General features: G+C 41.3%; 1 protein-coding gene across 1 annotated transcript; it reads left to right on the top strand.

Moving 5' to 3' along the window:
- Positions 1-4226: 4226 nt before the first annotated feature.
- Positions 4227-16305, top strand: c8h4orf54 (chromosome 8 C4orf54 homolog). The gene is made up of 3 exons (XM_049482810.1): positions 4227-5498; positions 5544-8963; positions 13462-16305. The coding sequence occupies exons 1-2, from the start codon at positions 4872-4874 to the stop codon at positions 8937-8939; spliced, it is 4023 nt and encodes a 1340-aa protein (XP_049338767.1). The 5' UTR covers positions 4227-4871; the 3' UTR covers positions 8940-8963; positions 13462-16305.
- Positions 16306-16863: the final 558 nt, after the last annotated feature.

Here is a 16863-nt window from a genome sequence, read left to right as displayed (position 1 = left end):
ACATTCCACTTTTGCTGATGAACAAATTTAAACCTAAAGAACATTTAAAACTGCCAACACGACCAGGTCAGGAAGTACTTCCAAGCTTAGCACAAGAGCAGAGTACAAGATTCTTGAGGAAGAATTCTCAAACTATCCTAAAATGTCATGTTTAAGGGCCTGGCAAGCTCTCCGTCTTACTGTATCAGATGATGTTTGATTAAAAAAAAAAAGTTGAGCTGGACCATGCAACATGACAATAGTCCCTAACTTTCCAGAAAATAAAAAAGGCAAAGCTCAGAATGTAGTCCTCTTAATGTTGTGGAGTAATATGAACCAGACTGTTAATGCAAGAAATTTTCAAAAATCAAAACTGTTACAACAGAATTCCACATGGAGGAGAATGAAACACTTTCTCCCCGTCAATGTTTGATGCTGGTAGACGGTTAAAGAACATGTCTAATACCTGCTATTATGGCATAGGGTATCCTTAAATTATTTTTCTTTTTTTGTTACATTGGTTTATGGGTTAAAAGAAGACAAATGATTTATATGTTCATATTTTTAATCCTAATTGTTTAAAAATGACTATAATGAGGTTTATAATGAGATATAATGAGAGTTTATCTGATTGACATATTTTCTCTTTGTACCACATGGACAAAAAGGACACAAATATTTAGTTTGCTGTTTATATTTCTCTATTTTTATATATGACAGTATGATATTCAGTGTCAGACACCTCACATGTAATTGAGTTTGCACAGTGGTAACTTGTGTATAATTGATAACAACACGCTGGAGTAAATGTAATTCTATACAGTTAGTTATATTCTTGGTCCAGTTATAGATGACTCTACCAGCTGCTCTGTGAACTAGGCCAGTGGATGCTGTGGTCTGTCTTACATAAGTAGACATTAGGCTAATCCTCTGTTTTGGTAATGAGAGGGGAAACACACAGAGCTGTGCAACACAACTGCTGTCTCTACAAGCCCAGTAAACAGAGCTAGACCCACAAACACTGATGTTTTATTTTTTATTTATTTTTTTGTTGTGTTTGTTTTGTGAAGAATCACTTGGGCAGATAAGACACAGATATTTACTGCACACTCTGTTTATCTGGGATTCCAAATTATAAACTTCATGAAGCTGGATGGATGTGATGGGTCAATGTGTGGTTAGATAAGATATATGGCTGATGGAAGAAAGGATGGATGATTGAATGAAAGCTTGTGGATAGATTGTTGGATTGATGATTGGATGAGATGGACGGATGGATAAATGGGTTAAAGGATGGATGGTTGATGGATTGATGGATGGATGGATGGATGGATGGATGGGGAGAGTGATTTTCTCTGTAATTATACTTTCTAGAGGAACTAAGTGTTCATAGGGAAAGAGAATGGTGTCCCATCAAAACAGTACCAGTCAAAAGTTTGGACACACCTTCTCATTGTAGATAAATATTAAGGACATGAAAACAATTAAGGAACACATATGACACAGGCTGAAGGAAAAGAAACAACTATTGTTCAGCGCCTCCAGGAAGAGAAAACAATTCCAGGTGATTCTACCTCATGAAGCCACTGAGAAAATACCAAGAGTGTGCAGATCTGTCCTCAAAGCTAAATGTACAAAACATATTTTGGTTTCTTTATCACTTTTTGTCTATGTTGTTTTAATAAATTTAAAATGTAAAAAATCATAAAAAGAAAGAAAACATACTGACTGGGAAGAGGTGTGTCCAAACCTTTCACTGGTACTGTAAGTGAGTTATTACTGTAATATTTCATGCCAATTATAGAATAATAATAGAATAATAGAATAATAATTTACACATCAAAAATTTACCCATTAAATAGGAATTAACTCTTCTCAATAAGTCAACTTAACAGGCAGATCTGAGGTCAGCAAATAGTGGGTTGAGGTTATGTCTATATTGTAGGATTAGTCGATAAGCTTCCTTATTTTTGTCCTTACTGGTATCGCTTAATAACAACTCAGACAGTTTGTACTGTTCTGCATAGTTGATGAATAGAACTCCGTAGGTTGTGAGAAATATTATAGGGCATACAGAGTGAAGCAATCATTGTAGACTTTGTACAATCTCATACAAAGTTTGCCATTTCTTTTCTCCAAAAAATTCTATTTAACTTTATTAATAATGTTAATGTTTAAAACTGTGTTTAAAATGTGAATGGTTGTGGTAAAGGTGCAGGAAAGGTTTCCATCTAATGAATTTTCTTCGAGGACCATATTTATGCAGGTGTTGCTGCACAATAAAAGAGTGCACCACCATAATGTAAATGCCTGTTAGCTGATGTATCAAAGCTGAGTCGCTGAGCTTTCCACTGAGCATTGGTGGCTTTACTCTAGTGATAAGGGGAGTCCTTATGAGTAGTTGTGTAATTGGCTTTTCAAATTAGAAAGAAAATTGGATAAAATGTGAAATGTAGGTAAAAAGGTAGGCAATGTAGGCTAAAACTTCAGCCTATATTTGGGTGTATTCATTTAAAACTTATAGTTTTTAGCAAGATCAAATTATTGTACAGTAAATATATGTACAGTACCTTCCACACATACATTTTGTGTTAAATGAAATGATACTAAAGATGTAAAAACTAAAATAGCGCAATATACTCCTACTGTAAACGGCCACACAGAAGTGCAGTAAGTGAAGAACAGTGAGGCCATGGGGTGCTGAAGGTGCTCACTGCTGTGATAATTAGCCGTATATGTGACAGCCTTAACAGCACTTAGTATATGAGACATGTTAGCAGCTCTATAATCCGGGGAGCCACAGACACATCTGCTGAAAAGGTCAACTGGAGTCAACAGCAAGGACAAAAATCAGGCTACAGTTTCAGCTACTAATCTTGGTGAGAGACATTATAGGAAACATTATAGGGTCTTCATATCCAACTGAACTGTTTATAAGTAGATTATAAAAAGAAATCCTGCAGATAAAAACATGACTAATACATTTTCCTTTTAGTTTTGTTTGAGACTTTGGAAACTGTCTCTAAATAAATTTAAAAATAATTTACATTTAACCATAACCAGGTATTACAACCAGGATTTTTTGCACATATATATATATGTGCAAAAAAATCTGGTTGTATATATATAAATCGAAGTTGTACATCATTCAAAGCAAGCGTGTTGTGGTCCAAACCAGGTGTACAGTTTCTTTGTGGATTCTTGGGGGCGCTATCCGCAACATGTGGTGCTGAAACAGCAAAACCAGGCAATTTACATTTAAAAAAAAAAGGTGCTGCTACTTTTTAACCCAAATTCTTCAGAGGTTTGTTCACACTTCTTCATTTCTAAACAACATTATAAGCTTAAGGTTCCTTAGAACTTAAACTTTAAGGTTTATCAGAAGTATAAAAGGTTGGCAACACTTCGTTCTTATCGTTAAACACTAAACCATTAAAGTTATTTAGCCTTTAGCTTTAAAATTTGTCAGACCTTGCCAACATTAAGGCCTTTAAAGGGATGTTTACACTTTTTATCTTAAAACAAAATTCAAAATGTTTAGCTTAAAACATTAAATTGCTATTCACGTTTCTTCATCGCCAAACAATTTTAAAATCATTACCGTTCATCAGACCTCTATCCTTCATGGAACCAAAATGATTCCTCCATGGCATTGCTCAAAGAACCCTTTGCAGCACTTTTATTTTTAAGTGTTAAAACTGACTGTCCTGTCCCAGAGACGATGCTAAGGTTAGTCAGCTGAGCACCATGTTTTGTAGACGTTGTTCTGTTTCAGCAAAACTCATCAATCACTCAGTGGAGTCTGAGGAGAGCTGAGCTTTTCTATAAAAACCTGTGTGTGCTGCTGACAGAATAAGCTCCTCTCACATGACGTCTGCTTAAAGCGTGTGAGCTAGCCCTCCAGGCTTGTTGTTTCAACAGCATACATACCCACACATACACAATGCCCCCTGACCCTCCACATGCACAGGGGCCACAGTTCACTGTTAGTATATCATTAGCCTATTATCATCACCGTCATCATTACCATCATCATACTCTCAGAATAAAATGATACAAAACTGTTCTTTTAAGGGAGAAAGATGTATCTAAAGGATCATGTGGTACCTTTGAGAAAAGTATAATTGTGCTTAATGTACTTGTTGATCAAAATTGTATCTAAACACTCCTACACGTCCGTTTGTGATTGAACAAAAATGTATTTGAACACTCTCCAAACAAATTACACAAATCTGTTCTTAAGTTAAGGGACATATTTGTACTATTTTGATTACTGTTTTTCTCAAAAATAAACTTGTGCACTGTTTTTATCTTCTGTAAAGTTTTTGTTTGTGAAGACTTTTTTTAGCCCAAATGTTGTGTTGGAGTCTGGGCCTGCAGGTCTGCTGCATGTAACAAAACACGACGAGCACAACATCCCTAGTTTTAAAATAGCCCAGATTTCGCGTTTCGTCACAGTCTCTATATTTGTAGACTGGGTGCATTTTAAAGACGGAGATCTGCTCCGCTGAATCTGGATGGCTGTACAGCCTCGGCTCCTGGGCGCGGGAATATCATCACATTAGTCCATCAGTTAAGGAGCGGATCGCCCATAAAAATGTAGCTTGAGAGCTGCTGGTCTCCAAAAGGCCCTCAGTGCAGAGCTGGACGCTGGAATGCTCCCTCGGTGTCGTCGCCGCTACGTGAGATGAGTTGGTCTGTCGGTGGCACATACTGCGTCCACTGGAGCCAAAGCGACAGTCGCACGAGCGCGAGGAGCACAGGGAGGGCTGTAAGGAGGGCAGCGAGGACGACAGTGAGGAGGGCACTGGGGCTTCTGCTTGAGGAGCATAAAGTCAAGTCAAGGCTTATATCTCCCCTCCAGCCCTTCAGCACAGAGCACACATCGCGCCATGGCTGCGTCCCCGAGCGCTCCGGCCGCGTACGAGCCGGAGCCGAGCTACGCAGACCTGCAGGAGCTGCTTGACCAGAGGGTGGACGCGCTCCGAGCGGGTTTTAACGGCGAGGCGAACCACGTGGCGATTGTGAAGCAGACGACGAAGTGGCTCGCGGGCGGACGCGCGGGGGAGGGGGCGCTCGCCACTGCTGCTAAAGAACCGCCGGTGGACGCGAGCTGCGCGCAGTTCCCCGCCAAGGAGCGCCAGGAGAGCGCGCGCGTTAACGGGGACGTGCACGGCACAGAAAAGAAAAAGGTGGAGAAGGAGGAGGAAGAGGAGGAAGAGGAGGACGAAGAAGGGAATGACCACGACGACTACTACTACGGAGACGAGCATCTGAGCCTCAAGAGCAACGAGTCGTCCGAGCACGAGCTGCGCGTGCTGATCGCCACGGTGACCGACGACGAATCGCACTACATCACGACGCACGAGATCCAACTATCCGAGCTCGACCACGACGCGGACTGTGACTTGAGCGCGTGCGCGAGCTGGGACGGCGAGGACGAGCACCAGGTGTACACGTTCGTTGACTACGCGTCTTTCGAGCGCGAGGCGACGATAGTCGAGGAGGAAGAGGAGGAAGAGGAGGAGGAGGGGGAGGAAGAAGAGAAAGAGGAGGAGGGGGACAAAAACAACAACAAGAAAAAGAAAAAGAGCAGCGACGTGGCTGAGAGCGCGCAGCCCGACATCAAGGAGAGCGGAAGCGCGCCCCCCGGGCGCATTCACCTGGCCATCAGAGCAACCGCCAGAGCTGTGAACGGGCTCGGAGGAGAGAACGCCCGAAAGGAGGAGAAAGCGCGTGAGGGAGCTGCGTGCCTTATCGCCCTGCCCGGCAGGTTGCACATTGGTGGCGGCCGCCGTTTGAAGGGGAGAGACGCGCACGAGCACTCAAGCGGCGCGTCCAGCGCGGTCAGTGAGTTGGACGACGCCGACAAGGAGGTGCGTAACCTGACGTCGCGCGCCTTCCGCAGCCTTGCCTACCCCTACCCGTACCCGTATGCTTTCAGTTTCAGCACGTCCAGTGAGTCGTCCGCGTCGGAGCGTGGCAAGGGCGGCGTGGGTTGCTGGTCCGCGCTCGTGGACCTTAAGTACAACAAGAAGGCACCGCACGCAGGAGGAGACACAGCTCCGCAGGCGCGCGCGCAGCAGCCACTCGGCGCGAGAGAGAGCGAGCAGCGAGCCGCAACAGCAGCGCTCTGGGCGCGCAGTGGCGTGAGGGCGCCGCCCGTGGAAGTTTTCGCGCTAAACGGGAGTCTCCTGAGCGCCGGCGGAGCTGCGTCCGCGCGGGGTGGTGGTGAAACACTGGAGCTGGTGCTGAGGCGCGAGAGGCGCGCGAGACCCGCGCCTGACGGCATGGAGGAGCCTCACCGGCGCGCGGCGCTCGCCTCGAGCCTGCTGAAGAGCGTGCTCTCCAAAAAGGTGCAGTTCGAGAGGGAGCGTAAGATGGAGAGGGGCGAAATTGGGGAGCCGGAGAAAGTACAAAGACTGAGGATGGCGAAGGAGAGAGAGAAACAGAAAGAGAAAGAGAGGGAGAAAAAGAAGGAGAAAGAGAGGGAGAAGGATATAGAAGCGCGCGGGCTGAGCGACTCGGACATCAGCCTCGTTTGCCTGGAAGAGTTAGCGGACGTGGTGGACGGCAGCGGCGGTTCGTCGCGCGACTCTCCACGCGAGGCTAAAAAAGGAGCGCGCGGGGGCGCGCTGCCGAGGAGCCAAAATAGCGCGTTCAGGTCGTGGAGGGACGGCGAGCTTGGGTTTCACGAAGAGCGCGAGGGCGCGCGGCACACGGAGAGCGACGGGAGTGAAAGCGGTAAGGCCACCAAAATGTCGCGACTATTCGTGCCGAGCATACAGCTCGCGGGTGCAGAGAGGGGTAGTGGAAGCGCGAGCGCAAGCACGAGCTCGGCGGGAGGTGCGGGGGGACCGCGCGCCTTCACGGTCAAGCCTCCCGAGATTAAAATAAATCTGCGCAGCTCGAGGGGTGACAAGAGCGAGGCGCCACTAACCGTGGCGAGCGCGCTCGCGGCCGCGCTCAGGAGCGAGCCGTCCGAGCGCGTTCCCCATTTCACAGTGAGGGACGTGAGGGACAATAGCAAAGGCAAGTTTCATACGCCCATTCACCAGGTGCGGGACGTGCGCAAACTCGTAAAGAGCTCATACCACTTTGTGTCTCTAGAAGGGAACGAGGGTAAGGGCGGATCAGGGAATGGGGAGTTTAAAAGCTTCAAGCAGGGCACGTGGGCGAAGGGTAGCTCAGCTTCAGCCTCAACCTCAGCCTCACTTACACCAATAGTCATAAAATGTCAGTCAGTAAACACTAACAGCAGCTCGAATTCGAAGCAAAGTGAAAGTCTTGCTGAGCCCTCTAAATGCAGATCTGCTGAGGATGCACCAGATGACCCGGAGTCTGATGGGCCGTCTCCTCCTGCGCTGATGGACAGCAGCATCAAAACTCAAGGAATCACTCATGTCCATAAACCTGCTGCCCGAGTGACTCCAGCCAGTGTCAATCAAGAAGGTTTAACTGGAGTGAAAATTGAGACACTGACAGCTGCAAAAAAGCAGGAGCATAGTGACCTGGGCGAGAAAGTGTCTGACTCCAAAATGGCAGCTCTGGAGAAGCTCCAGGCGGCTGTGAAGACCATGGAGCAGCTGTATGTGTTTGACCGAAATGAATGGAAGAGAAAAAGAGAGCCACATCCAGTCACAGACAGCCATGTGCTCTCACTCATCAGCGAGGAGCAGGGAAATGCTGAGGTAGAGCAGGGCAAGGGAGGCACTTTATCTGCTGAAAGACACTTGGCCCAAGCAGATATGTCTCTAAAAAAAGAAGAAAAGGGAACCTTCAATGTATCACATGCTCTCCTAAACCAGAATGGCCCCAAAACTGTATTACACCTTGGAGGAGGTCCTGGTAAGAGCATATCCAGCATGAGTATGGGTCAGAAAATATCAGCTCCAATCACAGCAAGCTCCGTGAAGGCCTCACAGGTGCGTGCCTCATCCTCATCATCTTTTAGTCCTAAAGACGTGAACCCTAACTCTCTAAAGCTACCAGTATCCTTTAAGATCGGTCAGACTAAACCCATGACAGAGGAGAGGGAGCGACCGAATGGCAACGAGGCTGGATTCACCCCAATTCACTTTGCTTCTACAGCAGATGCAGAGAATTACCTGACCATACCTGTGAAACCAAGCGTGAAGCAAGCGGGCACATCTGTTGGCAATAAAGCAGTTGTGTACACTTTCCCAGCTTCAGCTGGCAAGACTCATACGGTCAGTCCACCCTCATCCCTGGGACACAGTTTCGATTCTAGGCAGAATGAGATGCATCAGTCTCCCAAGCGCTCCAGCATTGTCATGGAGACACGGTCCTCAGATACTCCTACTGCCACCATCTACCATCACCCCCTGCCTATTAGCATGCCAGCTGCAACACCTCAGATGATCTGCTTTTCTCCCACAGTGCAGCCTTCTCCGGTCCCCACTGAACACTTCCAGGCCACACAGCGAAAGATGCTCCTGGACCCCACCACTGGAAACTACTACCTGGTGGACACCCCAGTGCAGCCAGCAACAAGGCGCTTATTTGACCCAGAGACAGGACAGTATGTCGACCTTCCCATGCCACCACAGCCCCCAATGACTCCTGTGCACATGCCCATCTCCCCACTGGCCCTCAGCCCTGGGACTTACGGTCATACCTACATGTTTTACCCAGGATACATGCCCACCGCAGTGATTCCTGCCAGGATTCAGTCTCAGCTCTCTGTGCAGTCAGAGGTGGAGGAGGGAGACAAAAGCCATGGGGGACAGCAAGGAGATGGTGCTTACATGGAAGCACCTTACTACATGCCCTCAGGAAAGTCTGTGCAGATGACTTCAGGAGGTCAACATGTCAGTGCTGGCAGGGCAGCCAGCAACAAGCAGCCTGTCATCAGCATCACCTCTCAGCAAGGGCCAAGGATCATCGCACCTCCCTCGTTTGACGGCACTACCATGAGCTTTGTGGTGGAGCACAGATAAGGCCACGTGCAATGTAAGCTAGCTGTAAGTTTTACCTCTTCCACTCATACTAATAACAGTTCATTTATTAAACTGCAGCATTGTTGTAAAGTCATTAGTCATAACACCTAGAGTATTATTGCTAATATAACATTTTTACTATGCAAGTTATGTGGTTCTGAAATGTGCATGAGGGTGCTGATTGCATCACTACTTTGTAAATAACACCGCTTTCTCCACAAAGCCACTAAGGCCATCTTCTGATAATGAATAGTGAATTTTGTAATTCCTTAGACATTATTAGGATAAGTTTTACCTTACCAAAGATAAGGCACCTCTCTGGCTAATTTACTTTTACAGTAAAACAGCTTAAAACAAAATATTTTGTTCATCCTAGTCACACCCACTCTGTTCCAGCTACCACATACTTGACCAGAACATGAAAACATCTTAAACTTTAATTCATTTTAAACAAACTGTTTAAAATGAATAAACTTCACTATTATTTTCTGTATAATTCAGATATAAACAAATACATTTGATTGGTTTTAATGAGCATTTATTGTATTGTTTATTGTAACATTGTAGTATTTTTGTACTGCAGCTGAAATGTAGTAAAACATACAGATTCAGACTGCTTTACAAAGGTGTTGATATGAGGTGCCATGTTTTTGGATGCTGTTTTGCATTAAGAAGGCCCTGCATGTACCATGGATCTGGAGTCTAAAACTGTAAATATAAATATAACAATGCCTCAGGCACCAGTCTGTGATGCTGTCTGTGAAACAATCCTGATACATCACATGCTGGTGCCTAAGACGCTGTTATATTTATGTAAACAGTCATGTTGGAAAATATTTGCATGGCAGACAGCAAATTTTTTATTACACTATTATGTGGATCACATGCATTTCTTTTTTTTATTACAATTTTTTGCCTAAATGTGGCTACCTTTCAGTACCCAGATACAAAGTCACCGTCATCATTAGCATCATCATCATAATTCCATGACAGTGCATGGGTTGGATGACAATACAAGAGTGGGCTTATAACTAGAATCTGACTTTCATCTGACTAGAATCATTGTTTCAGACTTTTTCTAGAATTATGTACCTTTTAGGGTTGTTTTCTTGGCTGTAAAATAACATTTATTGGTAGATGGAATAAATGCATATGCATAGTTAAGAATGTGGACTAGCTTGAAGACCATAGAAAACATACATGCAGTATGTCATAGGCACAGTTTATCACAAGCACCTATTGGCTTTTATACTAGAGTACCAGGGATGTGCCATATTTACAATGCTGTTTACATTTGCTGCTGTAAATTGAAGTAGAAGTTGGCTGTCCACAAGGAAGTATCTCAGTCATGGCTGCTGTAGCCTCTGTTATTTAGAGGCAATGCTTTAACCCCTGATCAAGTGAAATATCAAATCATGGCAACAGAAAATGTGTTAATGACTGCTTTCTATTTTGGGATGAGGGACTGTTGATCTGGGAAGACCACAACTGCCTGACTTATAGTGTTTAAAAAGCATGCAAGAAATATGTAAGTTATTATTTTGTCTTACCAGGCCCTCTTTGAATTAGTATTGTAGAATACATGCATGATCAAATATTACAATGGCCTTCATGGTTCATAAAATGCATATCTTCGTAATACTTCACAGCTTTCTAGTGTGGAAGCAGGGCGTTGTTTGGGATTGGTCAGAGCTTGGTTTGAGCTGGTTGGCATAGTGGCAAGAGGAAGAGAAAGGTCAGCTGCTGTGTGGCATGTGTTTGTGCTGATACAGGGCTAGGCCAGCTGCTGCTGGATATCAAGGCAGGGGTGCAGGGAGGTCAGCCTTTATATAGGACAGCCTTATGCAGAAGGGAAAAGACCAGGAAGCAGGCCAGAGGCCGTTGGCTCTGGGAAAATTAGATAAACAAACCATCCAACGTGCTTCCAGTCAGCTCAGAAAGCAAGGTGATAGGTAAGAGCTGGAAAATTCTTGTGTCCTGAAAGCCTGAACCAGCAGGTGTCGTAACAGTAGACTGCTTTGGCAAGTGTTGTCACGTGTGTACTTATTTTTATCAGGTTCACTTTTACAGTTACTGACTGTACCCACTCTGTTGCTGCACAGTTCATTAGCAGTCCTCTAGCTGATGAGGAAAAGGACCGTCATTGGACAACTGCTGTTCAGAACATTTTTGCATGGAGGACCATTCTCAGAACAGCAGTGATACCAACATGGTAGAGATATGGAAGCATGAGTTGCAGTGATACAGAGTGCTGCATATCAGGTAGAGCAGCACTGCAGAGTTGAGAACAGTCCACAGACCAAAAATACCCAGACGTGGTCCTGTGGAGAGAAATTGAACACTGTTAAAGGGCTAGACATTAGTTTTAGTATTTAAATCTAAAATCATTGTGGGTGTGGGTCAGTATTAGAATGCTGTGCCTTTTTATAAGACTCCAGACTGCACACAAGTCATGTGTTTCTAGCTTAATTGCACTACTTTTATTTTCTGTGATGCATGCATCTACCCGGTCTCACCAAGCTGCAGGACAGGGACGACAGTTTAAGTGAAAATTGGGATTTAATGGATTATTTATAATATATATTTGAATTAGCTTGATATTTTTATATGATAGGCTGGACACCTTAAGCTTTACCTATATAATAAATATAGAGACAATATGACCGGTACCAAGTAAAAATTATATTACAGTCATATGAAAAAGTTTGGGCACCCCTATTAATCCTATCATTTTTAGTTCTAAATATTTGGGTGTTTGCAACATCCATTTCAGTTTGATATATCTAATAACTGATGGACACAGTAATATTTCAGCATTGAAATGAGGTTTACAGTCCACAGACCACCTCCAAAGAGCTGCAGCATCATCTTGCTGCAGATGGTGTCACCATGCATCGGTCAACAATACAGCACACTTTGCACAAGGAGAAACTGTATCGAAGAGTGATGCGAAAGAAGCCATTTCTGCAAGCACGCCACAAACAGAGTTGCCTGAGGTGTGCAAAAGCACACAGGCTTCTTTCGCATCACTCTCCCATACAGCTTCTCCTTGTGCAAAGTGCGCTGTATTGTTGACCGATGCACAGCGACACCATCTGCAGCAAGATGATGCTGCAGCTCTTTGGAGGTGGTCTGTGGATTGTCCTTGACTGTTCTCACCATTCTTCTTCTCTGCCTTTCTGATATTTTTCTTGGCCTGCCACTTCTGGGCTTAACAAGAACTGTCCCTGTGGTCTTCAATTTCCTTACTATGTTCCTCACAGTGGAAACTGACAGGTTAAATCTCTGAGAGAACTTTATGTATCCTTCCCTTAAACAACTATGTTGAACAATCTTTGTTTTTAGATCATTTGAGAGTTGTTTTGATGAGCCCATGATGCCACTCTTCAGAGGAGATTCAATTAGGAGAACAACTTGCAATTGGCCACCTTAAATACCTTTTCTCTTGATTGGATACACCTGGCTATGAAGTTCAAAGCTCAATGAGGTTACCAAACCAATTTTGTGCTTCAGTAAGTCAGTAAAAAGTAGTTAGGAGTATTCAAATCAATAAAATGATAAGGGTGCCCATACTTTTGCACCGGTCAAATTTTGGTTTAATGCATATTGCACATTTTCTGTTAGTACAATAAACCTCATTTCAATGCTGAAATATTACTGTGTCCATCAGTTATTAGATATATCAAACTGAAATGGCTGTTGCAAACACCCAAATATTTAGAACTAAAAATGATTAAGATTAATAGGGGTGCCCAAATGGGCTGTTATCCAGGGGGAACAGGGAAATCTTTTAAATATACATTTAAATAGCTTGATATGTTTAAGAATACAGCTATATGGAAAATTGAAAAGGCCTCAATTATCATATTCAAAACATTAAGAAAATATTATATAAAAAAAAAAATTATTAACCACTAAACTTAACCAGGCAGCACTGCGGGCATGGCCAAAACTCATTCCCACATTAAATAAAATTGTGTAAAAGAAATTGTAATAATGTGTTTATTTAGAGTAAATACTGATACAATGACACTTAAAGGCATATTACATTGATAATGAGTGTTTAGCACCAAAAATGATACACAGTATTTCTCTATTGTGCTGAGAATGGTCCTCTGTTGTAACATCTGATCTTTCCACTGATTTTTTTTTTGTATAAAGACCTTATTATTGTGAATATACAATGTAATTGTACAAATAGATAAAAAAGGAAAATATATTATTTAAAATTGTTGCATGTTACATGAAGGGATATGTATGTTATATGAATTCTAAACCTACACAATTCTAGATATTATATGTTTACACTTGATTTACAGATGAGAACTAAAAAGGCAAACTACTGAAAGACACAGCATTTGCTAATAGATTAGATAGTATAATAGATTTTTTAGCCTAATACTGCTGATTGGTGGAGATAGCAATATTAGTTTGCATTCAGTTTAACACCTTCTTAAATAAGATATGATAAAGGCAGATCTATCCCACAATGTCTAATAATGATTACTTTTTCTCCACACAGGGGCTGCCTGCAGTTTGTCCCACCATCGTTTCCTGGATTTGTTGTGTTTATTTTGTTAATTTACTGACTTATTGCCTGTTGCACTTTTGGACTTATTCAACAAGACAGCCAAGATCTTATAACCCATCTTTTGCTTCCTCATATACTTTGGTTCTTTATTAACAGAGGTGTTGAATTCAAGTCCAGAAAGTAAAAATCCTGTCCTAGTCATTACTAGTTAGCTTAGATTAGCAACAGAGCTGCCCAGTTAGCTGGTATAAAATGCATGAAAAGATTTCTACTTTCTGGACCTGAATTTCCCCCTTTCTTAATAGTTTTTATTTCTATTTTTGTTTTTTATGTGACTATGCCATGTCTGTTTCTTGATAAAGGTTTAGATATTTTGCAGCTTTGTAAAGAAAATAGATATTACTATTTTGGGATTTAGACACAGCTTTTTGCAGCTTTTTAGGTTAAAGCAAAAATCCCCTTCACCTAAATTACATCATTGTCAGAGTAGTTGAAAAACAGACTGAAGCCACTGATTGCACCTTATTGTGAATATAAAATGATCTAAAATTTAATCTGTTTTAAAAATATATGCCAAAAATAAGCAAATGGCATGAAATCATCTGTCATAAAAATTAATAATATTTTCACAAAGGACAAAGATACAATATGTAACCTTGTATGGGTTAAACAGAAAGCACTTTTGTTTTGAACATAATTTCTCCTTGTATCCCAAATTCTTCTTCTGAAACTACACCCATTATCTAGACCTTCATCTCCTTTTATCAAGAGCTGATTTTAGATTTATTAGTTGTTAGATTACAGTACACATTGGTACTGTATATTTATTATGTGTTTTGAACTTCTGGTACTGAGAGAACCACTGTAGAAACACATTGATTTGTGTTGATTAATATGGTGGAAAATAGATGATTTAGGGGATTACCTTCCTCTATTTATCTTGATAAAGTACTAAAAGTGTTTATATGTGTTGGTGTTAGTTATTTAGGCTAGTTATTTATGCCTCTTCTCGAAGGGTAGATGAAAGTGAAAGTTACGTGGGAATCAGTTTTGATTAAGAAATGGGATACAAGGCAAATTATGTTCATTAGTAGGTGTAAACCTGTTGAATCCCACAGCAAAATAAATCTGGTTCAAGTGGTTCTTTGGATGATTCTATATAAGAAAAATCAATGGTTCCATAAAGAGGAAGAAAGGAGGATATTTATAACTGTTTTATAGGTGGTTTTGAAACTATAATGACTTTAATTATGGTGTCAACAACAATGGTTAGCCTAAACTAGCTTTTATTAATCAAGGTATCTCCCAAATTATGTACCAGCTTGCATAAATAATGAATTAGAATGATAAGGGCTGGTTTCTCAGACAGGTATTAAGCTAATCTTAGACTTTTTATCAGTAAGAAATCTCTATTCAGAATGTTTTGTTCAAAATAAGGCATTATTACTTTTAGAAAACCAATCCCAATTACTAAAATCTTGTGGTTTTGTCAAAATGAAATGTCAAAAATGTCAAAGAGAAAAGAATGAGGAATGAATGTGGAATGATTTCATTCAAATGGCAATTAACATGTCCTTTAAATTGGAGTTTGTTTTTTGGCCATTGCATTTTTATTTTTTCATTTTCATGGATGAACTTTATCTCTGTCAGTTCCTCACTTTAATAATTATTGTACGGCTTTATTTGACTGCATACAATGTTTATCTGTTTATCACCACCTTCCACCCAACCTCGGCATGAATTAATGCGATTCAACTGTTATTACTGTATATCTATCTATTTACTCATACATTACTACTGATACTTAAGGCACAGTTTCCGTAATGACCACTGGATATTCATATGTTTATTGCCTTAATCAAAATGAAGCTGACCTCAAGTGTATAAGAAGTCTATCTGTGAAACTGCAGTCACTGGGGTTAAAGTATTTATTTGTACAGTGCTTTAAATCAGATTTACATCGTGGGGTTTACAGTTGACAAACTTACTTTCTTTTTTTACACTTGGGGTTCCCATTTTCAGGCCTTTCCATTTCTTTTTGATGCATTGGTAGTTGTGCAATAATTAGTCACATTATGTTACAATTGAAAAGCTCTCAGAGCTGCTGGCCAGTCTGTTGAGCTGTGATAGCTTTTGTTTGAATTCTTTTTGGACGTTTTGGGATGTGTATATTTTTAGTCTGGTTCAGAGATTAGTATTTTCACAGTTACCCTAAACATTGGACAGTGTCTCTTAATATGAGAGGTATTTTTACAAACAGTGATAAAACGTCAGCCTGGTTGAATGCTATTCTGATACACTCTGTAAAATAATTAAAATAATATTTTCTATTCAGAAAGGTTGATATGTATTTGTCCTCTCTCTTAAATGTTCAGGGTACAACTGTGTTGCATATTAATGTGGCACTACATGACAAAAAACTCAATACTAAAATGATAACCACTTGACTTAAAGCACAGTTATGCTGTCATTAGTTGCCACTACTTATTAATTATTATTTCACCAATTAGCACAAGAAGCATTACTGTCAGAGCAATCCTCTGGAGAAGCTGTTTGAGTCAGACTGAAATGACATGTTGCGAGGGTAAGCGGAATGTGTGAAAGTGCGTGGGCGAATACCAGGGTAACTTTAGATGCACTGGAGTGTCTTAGGAGGGCAATAATGAATGGGTAACAAGCCAAATAAATGTAAAAGGGAAATGGAGAGCTACTCAGTTACAGATTTTACACATGGTTTTATATTGTAAAGATCTTCACTGGTTCTTGGAGAGATTGTTTCTATTTTGAAGTAATGTGATTTATTGCTCAATAAAGTAATATACTTTTCCAACTTTCCATTTGTGTTTCATTTAATTAACGACGTTGCTTGTTTTTGTTTGTTTTGTAACTTCTGGGTAACTGGCTTACGTATTTTTTAACCCCTTAACAGGCCAAGATTTTCGTCTATTCAAGCTTTACATAAAAAGCTTTCCTGTTTGATAAGGAGCATTACTGAAAAACATAATTGTAATTGTAATAGAAAATATAAAAAAATATTTAAGTAAATCAGCTAATGTCAAAATATAATTGATACAATCATACAATTGGTTCTTTCCTGAACTTCTCCTTTAAAATCAATATTTTCCTGAATACAAATCAAACAGTTCATGTCCTCCAAACCTTTAGTTTTGTTATGTTTGTCTAGTTTTTACATCTGTTTTCAAACCTGCAGAATTTGGGTTGATTCCTGTTACTGATCTGGAATTATTAAGTGAAGTAGAGAGTGAACAGGCAGCTTCTCCAAGTGTCCTGTAGGAGATTTCAAATCCCTCAAGTTTTCAGAATGCAATAATTTTTTTTTTGTATCACCTACACCTGTAGCCTGTATACGGGAAAAGGCATGTTAAGGGGTTA

The sequence above is a fragment of the Astyanax mexicanus genome, chromosome 8 (genome assembly GCF_023375975.1).
Source record: "Astyanax mexicanus isolate ESR-SI-001 chromosome 8, AstMex3_surface, whole genome shotgun sequence".
In the NCBI taxonomy this organism is placed as follows: Eukaryota; Metazoa; Chordata; class Actinopteri; order Characiformes; family Acestrorhamphidae; genus Astyanax; species Astyanax mexicanus.
The sequence above is the reverse complement of the archived record's forward strand: the minus strand, read 5'-3'. Positions and strand labels throughout refer to the sequence as shown.